Source organism: Thermobia domestica, chromosome 2, assembly GCF_964235325.1.
Source record: "Thermobia domestica chromosome 2, izTheDome1.hap1.1, whole genome shotgun sequence".
Taxonomy (NCBI): Eukaryota; Metazoa; Arthropoda; class Insecta; order Zygentoma; family Lepismatidae; genus Thermobia; species Thermobia domestica.
In genome coordinates this window covers 277,508,955-277,522,758 of record NC_137455.1, presented here as the reverse complement: position 1 = coordinate 277,522,758, position 13,804 = coordinate 277,508,955, and the positions used below count along the sequence as shown (strand labels likewise).

Here is a 13,804-nt window from a genome sequence, read left to right as displayed (position 1 = left end):
AGTGGCCCAAAAGTAGGTATACAGTCCTGTATGTTTTATATATGTGGGTCTGTATACCTACTTTTGGGCCACACTGTGTATGTTTAAAAACCTTCATTAGATATTCTTTCTTCTGTGGCATATAGTAGGGAACTGTAGTGAAATTACACTAAATGAAACACCCTATATGTAGAAAAATAGATGCAGTGTTTCAATGACCCCTTGCCTTCCTCATGTGTTTTTTTTATTATTATTATTTTAATTACGACCTAGATGCTATGTTTCAATGATTCGTTTTTTTTTTTTTTTAATATAGAACTACATATTTTGATCGAATAAATTTAAAGTTCGTTGAATTAGCATTATAGAGTTCTTTAACGATAATCACTCCTTACTCTTCTAAAGGTTATGCTGGAGCATCTGAACGACGTGTCCTCGTGCTAATAAAAATTGTGTTATTTTCCGACGTTTCCAATCTCTGTTGATTTGAATAAATCAGTCACTGAACCGTGATACAAAAATTTCTCTAAAACCTAGTTTAAAATTAGCTCTTAAGTCTCCAATAATTTTTGAGTGACCACTTAAAAAACACACGCATGAAGATGATGACAAGGGTTCACTGAAATGTACATTATTTGTTTACAATTGGGTACTTAATTTAATATAATTTCAATGAAGTATTCGTATATATCCTGTTATATCATTAAGTATTTATGTCCTTACGGCGCTTAACTCATTACATGTTAACCTGCCTTAGGCACAATGATGTCTGAAAATTCGGAGCTACAATTTATTATGGAATTTGTAACAAACAAAACAAACTTAACTTTATGGAAATATAAAATTCCACTTCTTACATATAAAAAACGTGAAATAACATTATATGAAAATCCTTCAGCTGCCCAGGAATGACTGCTTAAACTTTATTCACATGAAATCTAATCTAAAGGCATTCGAAGTGTAACGTATAATATACCATCATTGTGAATAGTTAACGTATTGGGAATGAGTGTCAGAAGTTTTTCAGTTCGTAGCCAAAACGATTCACTCGTTTTGCGAACCTCAAACGCAAAGAAGTGAACATCAAAATCAATAGTTTCAAAAATGGAACAGAAAAGAAACACCTGCTCATCATTAGATACTACTATTTCTAGAATCTGCGCGAACACAGGTAGAAAAGTTGTGATATCGAGATCAACTGTCACAACAGACTTAATCATCAATTTAGCACCCTGTAACTGTACCCATCGTACAGAAAATAAGTCTGTAACTGTGCCATTCAAACTAAACTGATCTTGAATGATCTGGGTAGTTCTCTCTTTAACCGTTACTTTCTTTCCATAGGTAACGTGAGGTACGCGTGAAGTACTATTTGAAAAAAGAAAATCGTTTACCATTAGCTGATTTTTTATGGCAATAGTTTTGCATATGTTTATTCTGCTGCAAGACGTTCTAGCTGCAATTTTTGAGATTCTGTGCTTTGCCTCGAAACGCATCGTCCAAACTTGAGTGAGGGGCCCGTACTTTAAAAGCATTTCTGGATAGTGAACAAGGAAATGAAATTTTGGTTTCAATGAAGTTTTCGTTAGATTGTGGTACAACTCATTCAATTCTGCTATGAAGAATTTCAATTGCGAAATAGTTTCGGTGCTAACTCTCTGATTCAGTAACCTGTCCAAGACTCTACGAAGAGCTACATATAACTGCCATATGTTATGTTCTCTAGGTATATAGTACCCAGCAATTAAACCAAAGTATCTCACGAACGTCAGCATTTCCGATGCAGAGGCTTTAAGTTTGATCGTGCTACCTTCATGTGATAATATATTTGAAGGCTTTGAACCAGAATCAGGGCCATAGTCAAATGTAGATATTGTAGCGAGCAAAATATGTATGTCAACAAGTTTGGACTCTTGTACGATTTTATGTATAATGTAAGTCATTACGTAAGTACAACATCCTTCTAAATAATCGTGAACGATGTCAACTGAAACATGTTCAAAGGGGTTGAACCCATGTAACCCAAAGAAAGCACATCTCTCTTTTATACCACTCTCTGATGGATCATTTAACAAGACAGATGTCTCATAATTATCCAAATTCCTCAACAAAGTCATGTCTTCGAAGTACATTTGCTGTGTCAATTGTCTATTAGCCATACATATTCTACAATAATGATTCGCGTTAAAATTTTCTACAAAACCTAGAATTCCATTCAAACCGAGATTGTCACCAGTTAAACATGCTACATGGAACTTTATAACTCCTGTGAATACATTAGTTGTTACAGAAATACCAGTATAATGCAAATCATTCAGTTCATCAAAGACTTTCTGAAATACAACTTTATTACCAAATGTTATTCTATCAGATGAATGGAATAGCGCTAGTAAGAAAATATTATTCAAGCGTGAGACATAGTGGTTAGGCAAAAAAGGCAGGGATACATAAATTGCCCCTAATTTGTGAATCGTAGCGTGACTGCCCAGTGGGTTGCTAACTTCAAAATCATCAAAAAAAAAAACTACTATTGGGAGATTCAAATGACTCCCAGCATTTTGAGAAACAATATTTTGCCAGATCTTTCCTTGGATGATGTTTTCTACACTATTACCAATATTATTCAAATAATGGAGGTGTTCAAACATATCCTTTACTATATCGTTCACTGACATGAACTTTTCCAGCACAGCCCGGATTGGAATGATTTGCATGGTGCAAGGAACTGGCACTAACGTCCCACCAATATGTGAACCTCTTGAATCCAACCGTTGACCAATAGTGACTTCTACCGGAGGTATGTATGTTCCATTATTTTCAAAAAACTTCATTCGTTTATATTCAGATTTGACTACTGATAAACTGTCAGCATAGTCAGATAAAACTTTATTTACGCCATCGTCTACATTGGGTGAATTATGGTCTCTACGAATTACTTCATGCAAATTGGACTGCAACATGTTTTTTGAGATAACCAAAAATTTATCAAGTTGTTCTATCACAAACTGCACCGTGTTACGCGGTATAGTCGGATTAGCATACAGTGAAGATACAAAAGATGCTACATGGTGTTGAAGTTCACTCTCGGCACAAGTAGTAACTCGGTCCACCGACTTTTCAACTGAACTGCAAGCGGTGTCACTTTGAAACTGATTTGGGTTCGAAGAGGAACACACAGAATGAGAGGTGGAAGCCTCGGCTGAATGCATTCTATTCAAATGTTTTCTAAGAGCAGCTATCGTTGTAAAATGTCGACAGCATGTCTCTTCACCACAGTGAAATTCACTGGAAGTAGCTAATTTCGGGCATGCATTTCGAATGTGTTTTATCAGCATGGAAACTGTTGCAAATGTCAGTGAACAACCGTAGCACCTGTACATGTTGCCTTGTATGAATGAAACATGAAATATTTTCCTCTAAATGATCTATCGCAATGTATAACAAATAGATATACATATAATATGTAACATATAAAACCTTCAAAATATTACTTAACACACTAAACGATCATAATGGAAAAGAAATAATAGGACATATGAAAAAAAAAAAAAACTTCACTCGAGGAATTAACTTAAAACCCCGATATCAGCAAGTAAGTTTTTTACGGACTGATTCGGCCGATCATGAGGCGTTACAATTTGGTAGAGTGCTCTCTGCACAACTAACCATACGTGATTCGCTTCATAGCTGTAACTAGCTCCTGTTGCTTGGAAAATCTTGAACGTAATGTCCACGGCCTCTAGTAATGTTCCTACCTTGTAGTATATACTGTTTACGCAGCAAAATGCACACACTGGTGATACTGGTGATTCTCCAACTACGATGACTTGCGGTTGAAATGTCCTTCCCAACTGCTCTAACTTTTTCTTTCTTGCTAGTATAGCTGGCTGTACTTGTGATTCTGCAAACACGTGAAGAATAAACGCTTCTTTTATTTCACTTCTTGAAGGTTTCCACAGCGGCTTCCCATGACACTTTCTAGCCGGAGGAACAGTAAGCACATATGGTAAGAGAAGAAGTGCTACTGAGTAGCTGGTGCCAGGATCATCTTCTGAAAATAATTAAAAAAAATCTATAGCTTCTCCATTGTATTAACTGTTTGAAAATCACGTATAAAAGGAACAGTTGATACATTTGAAATACATCATCACACGTCAGTGTATCATTCTTAGAAATGTTTCAAAAAGCGGTGGGAATATCCTAATAAATGTCACACGCTGCAAAATATGATCAAATAAACAATATGGGTGTGTAATAGGAGTGGGGAAAAGTTCTAAGGACAAAACATTATGCTTGAGATTGTGCAGAGCGTAGAGAAAATGATGTAAACAGCAGTATTAAGGTAGCATTTTTTGAAATGGGTGCTGTCGGTCACATGTTGCGATTTTTTCCTTTTGTGTGTGTGTGCGTGTGTTTACTTATCACCTGGCCTCAGTTCATTCGTACTTTCTTGGTATTTTGTTGGTGAGTGAACATGTGTGACCTCTCCGACTCACAAAGATGGCAGGTTGTTAGTGCCCACCTAGCTACCTAATCTCTTGGAATTCCCTTGGTCCCATTGTTGTTGTATATGAAATTGATTAGCAGGTGTATGCAAGTATACCTAGTGGTCTAGACATCGTTTTCTACACGAGATGACATTTTTCACGACGACATGGCGCCGTGTTACACACCTAGAAATGTGAAAGCGTAGTTCCCAACTTCACGTGCCACACTAGGGACCACAGTGGGTTAGTGGTACAGCGCTCATTTCTTGCCCATAGGGTTCCTACTCTATTCTTATTAAATAATTTTAATTTATAAACAAATTTGTAACGAAAATCGACGGATTTTACTCCTCAGACCTGATGGGGCAGTCCACGTTGTAAAAAAGTGGAGAAAGAGAGATTTAAAAAACAAACTCATATATTAAAATAAATTGAAATTTTTTAGTTTTACGTCCCACGGGTATGCCAGCTAGGCTCAAGGAGACAGTGATGATGAGGAATGAATGAAATGGTGGGATGAAGAAAGTGGGAGGAAACGGGAGAACCCCGAGGAAACCCACGCACACGATGTTTGTCCACCACAAAGTTCACTTGGCGGGAGCAGGGTTTGAACCCGGGACCTCATGCAGCAGAGGTGAACACTGTACCACTGAGCCACCGCGGCTCCTCATATATCATATTAGTCATATATGAAAGATATATGAATTACTATAATTTAGAACTGTTAATTTTTTCACTCTCCCCTAGTAAATTATTAGCGGACGGAAATTTCCTTCCAAACTTTTTATGTGGAGGTGTTTCTGCCAATCTTCTCAGGATTTCTCACCGTGGTCCAAGCTATGAGCCCAGTTGGGCAGAGCTAATAAACTTCAGTTGTTTGGACTGAAGTAAGCAATTTCGATATCATTCTGGTGCACCTTACAACAGGGTGTCTATTGGAGTTGACTCAGTGCCACATACAACTACATACTACGATATTAATTAAAAGAATGCAAAAACACCAGTGGGTGAAAATCGAAAGAAAAAAGTGTTTGTTTTCTGGATGTTATCCCTTCCAGAATGCCTGTCGTAATTCACGTATGGTATGTTGCTGTTAGTTCCCAAGCTTTCAATTAAAGACATAAGGGGTATATATATGTTCAACATTGCACATTCAAATTTGTTTCAGAATTTTTGCTCGGTCTTACCTTTAATCAAATGTATGTACGACTCAATTTCCCTCTTGAACTGATCATCTCTCGACGCCCTACTCTTCCCAACTGCTTGTTGAATAATGTTGCTATGAAGCTGGGCAATACCTGAGAAGAGGCAATTATCCTTTCCAGGATACAAGAAACCGAAATCTTGAAGCAACTAAAATAAAGGAAGGAAAGAACATTATGCAAAACATACGAATATAATATTAAGAATCAGACTTAAAAATACAAAATTAAAAAAAAAAGTAAACATTATATATATATGCGCAGTGAGACAGTTGCAATATACAAACTATACTTAAATGTCTAATGTCGTGGTCAAAATGAATGTACAGATGATTATGCAGTTACTTCCATCAGTGTGGGGAAAATGCCCTCATTTATGCTGCATGTATGTACTGATTTAGCAAGTATGATATATAGTCATGTTTACCCTAATTTGATCCCACATTCCTTGAAGAAGAAAAACCTAGGACTACAACTAAATTGTGGTGATTCAACTATTCAAAAGTAATCGAACTTGAGTACGTTTCTCCTCTAAGTGAATTGATTCAAATCACTTTTACACACTATTTTCAATATTTTTACAGTAGTAAGGGAATGTCTCTCTAATGGGAATGAAAACAAGAGCAAACTTCGCATTTGTAAAGAGATTTCCATTACGTTTTTAAAGAAGACCAGTAACAGCACAAAAAACTCACGAATATTTCGGTCACTGTTTTTACATTATTTCTTATTTACTGATACAAAGAAGTTGTGTAACCTTTCCCAGGAATATACTCGTATAAGCCCGGATGTTCCTAATTTAGCAAAGACCGACTTAAACCACAATCAACATACTGTCTATACTAATATACGTACAAACGTACATTTAGGATCTTATGCATAATTATTTTGCAGGCTACTTACGGGCTACGTTCGGGACACTTGATAATTTGCGTTGCAGAGTTCTAACGCAGGGTTAAATAAGCCCGCAACCTTCCCGGAAGTCGAGTAGATGACTGGGGGTGCTTCAACGCGTCATTTGCTAGCCCACAGCAGTTTCTGTTGTATAAAATGCGTATGCTTCGTGCAAACCAAATATTTCAATATATTAATAAGTTTATCGAATTTGTTATGCTTATTAAGCGATAATGAATTACATATTTTGTGGTAAGCAATTTAAAAATATATCCCGATTCTTGAAATAAGATTGCAAGATATTTTGCTTCTGCTAGTAGAAATATTGAACACAATATCAAAGAATGGAGTAATAAATTCTACCTGAAGTAAAATAAGCTAGTGATACTTGGTGTTGGAACATTGGTTAGATTATATTTTAGATTAGCTTGAGAATAACGGGGACCAATGGTAATTTCAGGGGTCGGCCGGGAAGAGTTTCTTCTCGAGAGCCATGAAATTCCCTCGGAACCATATATCCTATTACGCTCAATGTGGATTTCCAGTATTACTAATACATTTCATCTCCAGTATAAGAAAGTTTCACACCACCAGGAAAAAAAAAAAAGTTTGGAATCATCACTGATGGGAAAAATTGAATCTGCAATTATACATATTTCATCGTGAAAATGTTATTTTAATGTTTTTAGCCTTTTCCCTGTTAGCGTTTGTCTACATTTCCCAGTTAGGACAGGTAAAGTTGAGGGGCGCTATCATCCATTTTTTTCACTCATGATCATCGAACGTCTTCTGCATTCTTAGTTTCTAATATGTCCACCAGCTGCATACATTTATAATATGCTTGTAACTTATGTTATAAATAATAAGTGAGAAAACCACGCACGAATCTGTGCTAAGTGGCCAACAAAAGCTACGTTTGCATTCATTCCGATTCCAAGAACGGCACAATTTAAGGGATCGCGCGTGATTTTGTCCGCGGAAGTTAGGCACGTTAGCTATGGTGGTGTGTGCATAAAGAAAGACAAGTATGGAAAACAGTATGGAATATCCGTCTGTTTTGCACTGCAATTGCTCAAAATACATTCGTTACTCATATAAGTAATCTGTAATTATAGAAACAGTTTAAAAGTATGGTTCATAATTATGTAACTATAATGAAAGACTAGCTTGTAGTGACCACGTACTGCAGATTGGTGCATATTTTTCGTACTTATTCGCTTACACGTATATCCACCATCACAAATTCACCTGTTCCCTGTGGATGCACCTCGACTATAGCCCTCCAGCTTCACCTTGGCATAAACCGTCATAGATGCAAAAATAACATGCATTAAGCACCTGGCAAAGTTTGGTGCATGGCTTTTAGACTTGTGGCTTTCACTATATATATTATAAAATTGTATGCAACTTGATAACACTAGGCACAAGTAGATAATAAGTTTCACGCTCTTTGCATGACATTTTGCTAGCAAAAGCCGTATTTATAAACACACATTTTATGCCCTCCTAAGGTTAACCTTTACTGGAAAATTGTTTAGAGAATATATTCTCGAAAATACTATAAGCTGATTTTGTCAAGAAGGCACAATATGTATAATTTAGTTCTAGTGGGATCTCTATTGTAAAGCTACAGCTTCCCAGGTTTGCTAGTTATTTTTTTCTGATAGTTAACAGACTTTACCTGAAAATTAAAAAAGAGTCTTATTTCTAATATACACCGTTTATTTTTCCGCTACGATTTTATATTTCAAAAACAAAGTTCCGAACATTTATTTAAGTTTTTATATATATATATAATATATACGTTATCTATGCAGTTGCTGCTTGCAATGTTAATGCTTTTTTTTTTTTTTTTTTAAACAAAAGTTTAGCTTCGCCCGAGGTGTGGCTAGACCAACCAGCCTTCAGTGTTAACTGTACCTGATTGATCATTTTGGAAGCTTTCTGCATTGCACAATTAAGAAGGTTGAGGTATCCCACAGTTTGTCTAGGGGACCCCTACGTGGTAGACTATGCATATGACCCTTAAGTTGATTTAGGTTTACGGAGCTGATGTAAATTTTCAAAAACTGCAGCACAAACGAAAATGCAGGTTGGTAGAAACCATGTTCTTTAAAGATACGCCTTGGGTTTAACCCGGTTCTTTTAAAATATATTTCTTCATTTAGATTACATATAGGTAGGAAAAAAATGATCTACCTTAACGTTCTTATGTAACAGCGAGGTTATAAAGGGCGGAATCTACTGCTTACAGTAACATACGAACTGCTACTCAGTTTGCACCGTAGATAAATTTCGCGACCCCACCGCGAATCGGTCATGGGACCCCTTAAGTACAGGGTTGAAAGTAGATACAATTAACCAAGATAGATTGAGTTATACGCAAAAGTTACAATAAAGTTCACACGATTTGTAGCATGGCATTTATCTTTTTTTTTTAACCAATTAGTTCTTTTCTTTTAACGAAAACAATTGGTTTAAATCAACCAACAGTGGTAAAATGCCTCTTTCTTACAAGTTAATAAGATTGTCAATTATAGCTTTACATACCAGTCTAAATCCTTCTGGTTGCTGCAATGCTGGAAATCGTGTGAGATAATCATTAATGGTACACTCACTATCTTCTATATCTTGCATTCGTTTCTTAACGGTTTCATTCCAGTGTAGTTCGACCAGTGTCCACGGCTGAACGTTGGTCTCCAACCATCGCAGTTTTTCCAGTATAACCTCGTCAACTGAAAATAAAGACAGATGTACATATAATCTGTGTACACTACAAACCAACATACAAGCAGCTAGAAAGATGTTAACGACCACTGCGAGTTGACGCTCAAACTTTTATGTCGATATATTACTATGTTTGGGAAAATGGAGGGGGTGATATTAAAATAAGGAGATAGGTAGAACGAGAAAGAGTAAGGATTCGAATGAAATTCAGGCGTACTTAGTTAATTGAGAGTAAACGAAAACTGCGAGTCGTTTTTTTTTTTTTTTTTTTTAAATCTTTGCAACTGTTTTAAACGCCAACCCCTATTCCAAAATATTGCTAGCATAAGTTTTAGGGTATGAAGAAGCAGAAATGGACATTGTTAGTTCCCCATGCTAACAAAAACAAGCGTTTAAACATTCGCTGAATATCCAAACTACTTCATAAACTCTGAAAGAATACCGCCAACAAACATCGGGAGGATTGAAATGTCCCGATATGACCGCTGGAATTGCTGTGTCCTAGCATGGAAAACAGAGAAAACGCCCTAGGCGCCACCTTTAGGTTCCCTGCGCCCTAGTCGTTGCAATCTGCTAGATACGCCCATGTCGGTTACGGCCGATTACATCGGAGGAGTGGTTTGTCTGCTTAATTTTGAAATATTCTAAAAACAAAATAAAATTCGTGGTAGTTTTAAATGTCCGTAGAAGACAGAAAAATAGTAAGGAACTGACTCCAATCCAAACAATTAACAAAAATAAATAAATAAATTCAAAATTGAGGCCTATTCCGGAAGAAGGGCACATAGGCCTATGCCCTTTTTCCGGAAATCATTTAAAACGAACCGCCATGTTATACTGTAGGTGCTGTGAAAATTTCATCTCGATATCATTATTTTTGGCCGCCTGGCAATATTGTTTTTGTAAGCCTTTGCACCACAGTTTTGGCGCACAGCTTACAGACAGGCTCTAGCAGCGGTTATTACTGTGCTCCTTGCTATATTATTAACCTAGAAATGTGGCAGTAATTTAAAATGGATACTGAAAGTAAACCTGTGTATAAGACGCGTGTAGTTTATAGTAACATGAATTTGAAACGTGAAGAATCAAAGAAGCATATCTAAGAAGTGATAGAGAGTCACCTGCAGTTATTTCCAAGTGATTACAGTCATTATTGTGGACATAAATCAAAACTGAAATATTTTGAAAACTCACAGCTTAACAATACGGCATTGTACACAATGTTTCAAGGATTCTATAAGGATAAAACCGATGAAGCATTGACACTATCGTATGTGAAGTACTTTAAAATGTTTAAGCAGCCGTTTAGATATGGATTTTTGAAATCTAAAACTGACAAGTGTGACTTTTGTGCTGAATGTGACGAAAAACAGATTAGCTATCCTAGTGACTCATGTAAAGTTCACTATCAAGTTCACAAAAGGAAAGATGATAGACGCAAAACTTTGAAGGACGAGTTTATTTCCAAATCACAGGCAACTAATAGTGAAGGTAAACTAAGTCCATCTCCTTTAGTGTTGGAGTTTGACTGTGGTCAGAACTATCGATGCCATGGTTAAAAGCCATCATTACCTTTCGACAGAATCCATCTCCTTTTGAACTGACAACGGATAAAAATTTTATTAAGGATTTTGAGACAGCTCTTGCTCCTTCCTTTCGTTCCAACCCAACACTAAAAACTCCAACGTATACCACTATGCAGTATGTACGGTAATGATGAAGTACACTCTATCAGGCGTTCTGCTGTATTCTAACACGTACATGCCAACATGTATCCCATTTTATTATCTTTCAAAAAGTACCCTTTCGTTGGAGTGAGCGAACATAAACAGAAAGATGTTCGGCCCTTAATGAAGTTTTTTTCAGCTGAAGACAGCGACCTGATTCAATGCATATTGAATGAGCACGAACAGGACTAAATCCATAACACATTTATTACCATGTGTAATAGCTTATGTGATTTATTTTAGAATAAAGTAATTAATGTGATGCATTAATAGTATGCTGTTTCTTCAACCAACCAGGATTTTCGAAAAAAAGGGCACATAACATTTTATACAAATACGTTTATAAATATGTAAAATAGTATATATTTTTCATTTAATACAGCCTATTTATTAGTCAAATAGGTCTTCCTTATTAAAAAACCTGTTATAGGTATTTGCAAGCGTATGTTATTGTTATATACTCTGATAAAATCTTTAAGGCTCTTTTTCTCCATTCACGGAAACGGTCTATGTGCCCTTCTTCGGGAATAGGCCTCAATTCCGACATTCTGGAAAAAAAAACTGCCAAAATCCCAAAATGAGCTCACAAAGACATGCTCACCACAGATATGCGCCGCGTTTCTAGAACGTAAGAGGAAATATATGTAAAGGGAAAGGCGTGTTATCTTATAGTAGTGGGAAGTCAATAATAAAAGTTTGAACATCGTCTCTATTGATTTTCTCCTTGCACTTAACAGATTCCGAAAGTGCGGAAACGAAATCGCAGAAAACAACAAATATTGCATCCTCCCAAATCAACACATACACAGACACACACTCATACATACAACACGTTGTCTACTACACACCAGACACACACAACGCAAGTCACCCACTTGAAATAATTGTTGGACTTAAGGGGTAAAAGATTTCCTTGCCGTTCGGCAGTAAGAAATACTTAAGTGTAAGTTATATCTTTCATGAAACAGTTTTAGTTGAAATACTATCCGCATCAGTGAAATGCTATCATTCAGTTGTGCATAAAGAACGTAGTAGGGTAAAAAAATAAAAATCCATGTACATGCAGGTATATACTGATGAGAGACTACTTTAACACTACATCTGAATAATAAGCAGTTGTTCCATTACTAACGTTCACTAATGCTGTTGGTTTCTATCTAAAGACTACCTTTCCTTCACTGCAACTTGTAACATAATCGAACCAAATAACTTTTCGCTCTCAACACGTACCGATTTGTTCAATTTCGTCAGCAGCAAATACAGTTATCGCAAGACGTCGAAATCTCACACGCACTCATCATTACACATGTACTTACATTAACCGTAGCCTATACTGAAATAAAATAACATGGGGCTATTTATCATTGGTGTTGGGTCACGACATTTTAATGTCTAAAATCTCTTACTCGTCGATAAATTATTTGTATTTATATTTATTTATTATCATTATAGTACGTTATAGCCACAACACAGTCAAACACAATTTAACTTTATTCATTTTTACACATGTGGATCCCCTTGCAAAAAATTTCCGCCACGAAACTACACTGTTATTTTTCTAAAATAAATATGTAAGTGAGTAAATGTTAGCCAGGTAAATGACATGGTTAGCATTTACAACACGAAAACACACACTTACTTTTCTGCAATCTCGAAATCACTGGATTTGCTAGCACTCCTTTCTTAAATTTAGTAATGCATTTATACCTTTTCTACACTCACTTCCCTTTTACTAACACACTCCCAACACGTTAAGATTAAATCCCTACATCAAATCAACAACAGCATAATACACGAAAATGAAAAACTTCGTAGCTCGAAGTAACCAAAGACCTTTATATATATATATATATATATATATATATATATATATATATATATATAAAGCGTATAACAACTGCATATCATCAGCTATTTATCATGCTCTCCGCATAAGTTTGATGAAAATGGTTCTATTAAAGACAAAACAATAACATTGAGCGAAGGCTAACAGATGGCACCCGTGTCGGAACAGTAGACAACGATCATACATACCTTGTACCCAACAATAAATTTTGCACTTGCACACTTATATTATAGTTTCACTAAATGGATGCCACGGGCTACATTGAATTTACATAATTATTAAAAACACTCGCGGCATAAATATTTCAATCTCTAAGTTGCACACATTAAAAGAAATGAGGTTAAAAAAAAAGCTCTAATAAATACGACATATCATTGACCTGACCTTGACCTTGTGGTGGACAAACACCGTACGCGTGGGCTTTCTCGTAGTTTTCCAGTTTTCTCCCACTTTCTTCATTCCATCATTTCATTCATTTCTCATTATCACAGCCTCCGTTAGCCTCGTTGCATAATCGTGGGACGTTAAACTAATTATTTAATTTCATTTCATTTCAAAACCAAATGAAAGAATAAAAAGAAGAACTAGTTTGTTACACAACAATTTCCAGTACAATTTCATTATTTCAAGTATTAATACAAATTTCCAATAGATTTCTAGTGTTTCAAACACTTCTAGTATCAGTAAACACCCTGATCAGCATAAATTATTTACTTCAAATGAAACGTCAAATTTCCAGAACATATTAGCATTGAAACGTATATTTAATAATCCAAACTAGCTGAACCTACATTCTAATATGAGAATGAACTTGCTTGTCAATTCCTTACTATATCTATTCATGTCCCTTTGCACATATCTGTCAGATACAAGTGAAGGACAGATGACTCGCAAAAGGAATGAACTGCTATAAATACTGAATTTTAGTATTTACAATTATAA

General features: G+C 35.9%; 1 protein-coding gene across 2 annotated transcripts; it reads right to left on the bottom strand.

Moving 5' to 3' along the window:
• Window positions 1-3,520: 3,520 nt before the first annotated feature.
• On the bottom strand, window positions 3,521-12,784 carry LOC145678511 (uncharacterized). 2 transcript variants are annotated; one of them, XM_081748740.1, is made up of 4 exons: window positions 12,656-12,784; window positions 9,113-9,297; window positions 5,654-5,819; window positions 3,521-4,030 (listed from the first exon to the last, which is right to left on the bottom strand). In XM_081748740.1, the coding sequence occupies exons 2-4, from the start codon at window positions 9,197-9,199 to the stop codon at window positions 3,546-3,548; spliced, it is 738 nt and encodes a 245-aa protein (XP_081604866.1). In that variant the 5' UTR covers window positions 9,200-9,297; window positions 12,656-12,784; the 3' UTR covers window positions 3,521-3,545. The 2 variants fall into 2 exon arrangements, with proteins under 2 accessions (XP_081604866.1, XP_081604865.1); XM_081748739.1 differs by lacking the exon at window positions 12,656-12,784 and having other exon boundaries at window positions 9,113-9,350.
• Between the last annotated feature and the right edge of the window lie 1,020 nt (window positions 12,785-13,804).